A 2,502-nucleotide genomic window follows, 5' to 3' on the forward strand; every position below is an offset into this window, starting at 1 on the left:
TTCATCTGTTCCCTCAGCCCAGAGCTCACACCTGTGCTACGGTCTTCCAGGCCAGATCCATGCCAGGATGAGGCATGGGAGCACCATGAAGTGAACAAAGGGCTGCCTCTGGGAACTGAGCTGCCCCAACCCCCAGAGGACTGGCAGAGGTAAGTATGGGCCAGGCAGAGACACACAATGGGGGCACTGGTATCACCCCACTGATGATATCACCCAGTGTGATCTGCACTTCATTCTGTGCCCCCTGTAGTGACATCACTAGCTGTGGGTTTGCGCCATCTCCTTTATCTGTTGCAGATCATTGTGATCCATAATTTCACTAGCTGATTTTTAAAAATAGATCCCCAGTCCTTTCTTCCTAATCTCTTACTCTGGTCATTACAAGGAAACTTGTCCAGCATCATCATTCACCACCAACACCACCAGTTGCTGTTAAGTCAATTCTGACTCATAGCAATCCCATGTATGTCAGGGTAGAACTATGCACCAAAGGGTTTCCAATGGCTGATTTTTTTGGAAGATCACCAGCCCTTTCTTCTGAGGTGCCTTTGGTAGGTTCAAACTTCCAACCTTTTGGTTAGTAGTCAAGTGCATTAACTGTACCACCCATTGACTCCTGTTCAGTCTCATATTAACAATGAGTTGATGGATCCTGGTAGCTGTACATGAGGTAAGTTGGCCAACAATCAAAGGTTTCCCACATAGAAGGTGAGAATTTCACTGAGAATTCTACCATTGGACCACCAAGGTCTACCACTGGACACCACTGTCCACAATGGTGTTGCTGGTGAAAGGAAGGAAGGAGGTTCCCAGGCTTGCCCACCCCGCACCAAACATACACCTATTGGAGGTAGTCCTTTAGACTCAGCTCCAGGTGACTTTACAGCTTGAAGGGTCTATAGGTTCACTGACTTTTTCCTCACCTTCTGGAACAGAAAAAGGGGCAAAGACCATACCTGCCCTGGGTGCAGCTTTTCAAAACCCAAAATCAAAGCTGTTGTCATAGAATCATTTCCATCTCAGAGTGACCCTGTAGGACTGTCCTGTATGATTTCCCAGCCTGTAATCTTTATGGGAAGTACTGGTGTGGTGCTGTGTGTGGGATAAAGCACTGGACTGCAAGGTCAGTTTGAACTACAAGGTCAGTGACTCAAACTCACCAGCTGCTCCTTGGAAACCCTATACAGGGTTGCTATGAATCAGAACCGACTCTACGGCACTTAACAACAGCAATCAATCTTTATCTGTTTTTCTACCTGGGAGCAGCTGGTGAATTTTGCCAACATTTTGGTTAGCAACCAAGCACTTAACCACAGTGCCACTGGGCTCCTTTTATACAGTTTTGGATGGAATTAAATTTTTTCAATAGAAGTGTTTCAGTGGCATCTTGAAAAATTCTACTTGTTCAGGCATTTAGGAAGTGGTTTGTCCAAGTCTGTAAGTTTCACTTAAAATTTTTGAAAGCAAAACTTTCTACAGGGAACCATTTGTTGTTGTTTAGTGCCACTGAGTCAGTTCTGACTCATAGCGACCCTGTATAGGGTTTCCAAGGAGCGGCTGGTGGGTTTGAACTGACGATCTTGTAGTTAGCAATTTAGTGCTGATCCTATAGTCCTATATCAGGGAACCCTAAGATTGATCAAGTGAGTGTCCCACACTTGCCAGGCCCTAGAATGAGAGAGAGGGAAATGGTTTGCCTTTGTACAGGTTTGACTTTGTCCTGAAAATCTCCATTTTTAAATGGTTTTAAATTGTTTACATTTCAATAATTTTTCCTTTTCTTCTTGGTCTTCAGGAGTAAATTTAGCCAACAACATTTGCAATACATTGGTAATTTCAGATGCACTTGCAGTGAACTTTGGTTTGGGGTCATTCATTCATTCTTTCTGAACACTGTACTATATTCAATGACACCGTGCAGGAGAACTGTAACCAACACTTAGTGAGGCAGCGGGCCATCAGGCAAGGTTTCAGAAGGGAGATGCTCTCTCAGACCCTGTAGGTAGATTAGGAGCCTGCATAGGAATGAGTACTTTTCTTCTCTCTCTGCCTCATTGTCTTGCTAAAGAAACTGGATGCCACTTGGCACCAGCCACAGGATCTCAAGAAGGCAATAATAGCTCATATTGTGCTAAAAATAACCTGAAACTAACCAAAAATATTTTCAATCTGCTGCTGTCCTCAAGACTAACCTGCTGCCATGAAGTCAGTTCTGATTCATAGCGACCCTATGGGTCAGCATAGAACTCCGTAGGGCTTCTTTTTTGGTGTATAGAGCTGCTATGAGACTGTAAGAGACTGTCAATCTTTATGGGAGCAGACCGCTTTTTTTTTTCTCCTGCTAATTGAAGAGGAATGGTGTTGCGTTCATCGTCAAAAAGAACATATCCAGATCAGTCATTAGGTACAATGCTATAAGTGATAGGATAATATCCATGCGCCTACAGGGAAGCCCAGTTAATACCACTATTATTCAAATTTATGCACCAACCACTAAAGCCA

At 43.9% G+C, this 2,502-nt stretch overlaps 1 protein-coding gene across 1 annotated transcript in view; it reads right to left on the reverse strand.

Annotated features, from left to right (window-relative positions):
• Positions 1-896: 896 nt before the first annotated feature.
• LOC102827550 (signal transducer and activator of transcription 5A-like) overlaps positions 897-2,502 on the reverse strand; it is an 85,339-nt gene continuing 83,733 nt past the window's right edge. Inside the window, exon 2 of the mRNA XM_006869298.1 lies at positions 897-926. Within this exon, the coding sequence (XP_006869360.1) occupies positions 897-926 (30 nt within the window). The remainder of the gene's footprint in view (positions 927-2,502) is intronic.

Source organism: Chrysochloris asiatica, unplaced genomic scaffold (genome assembly GCF_000296735.1).
Source record: "Chrysochloris asiatica unplaced genomic scaffold, ChrAsi1.0 scaffold00128, whole genome shotgun sequence".
Classification (NCBI taxonomy): Eukaryota; Metazoa; Chordata; class Mammalia; order Afrosoricida; family Chrysochloridae; genus Chrysochloris; species Chrysochloris asiatica.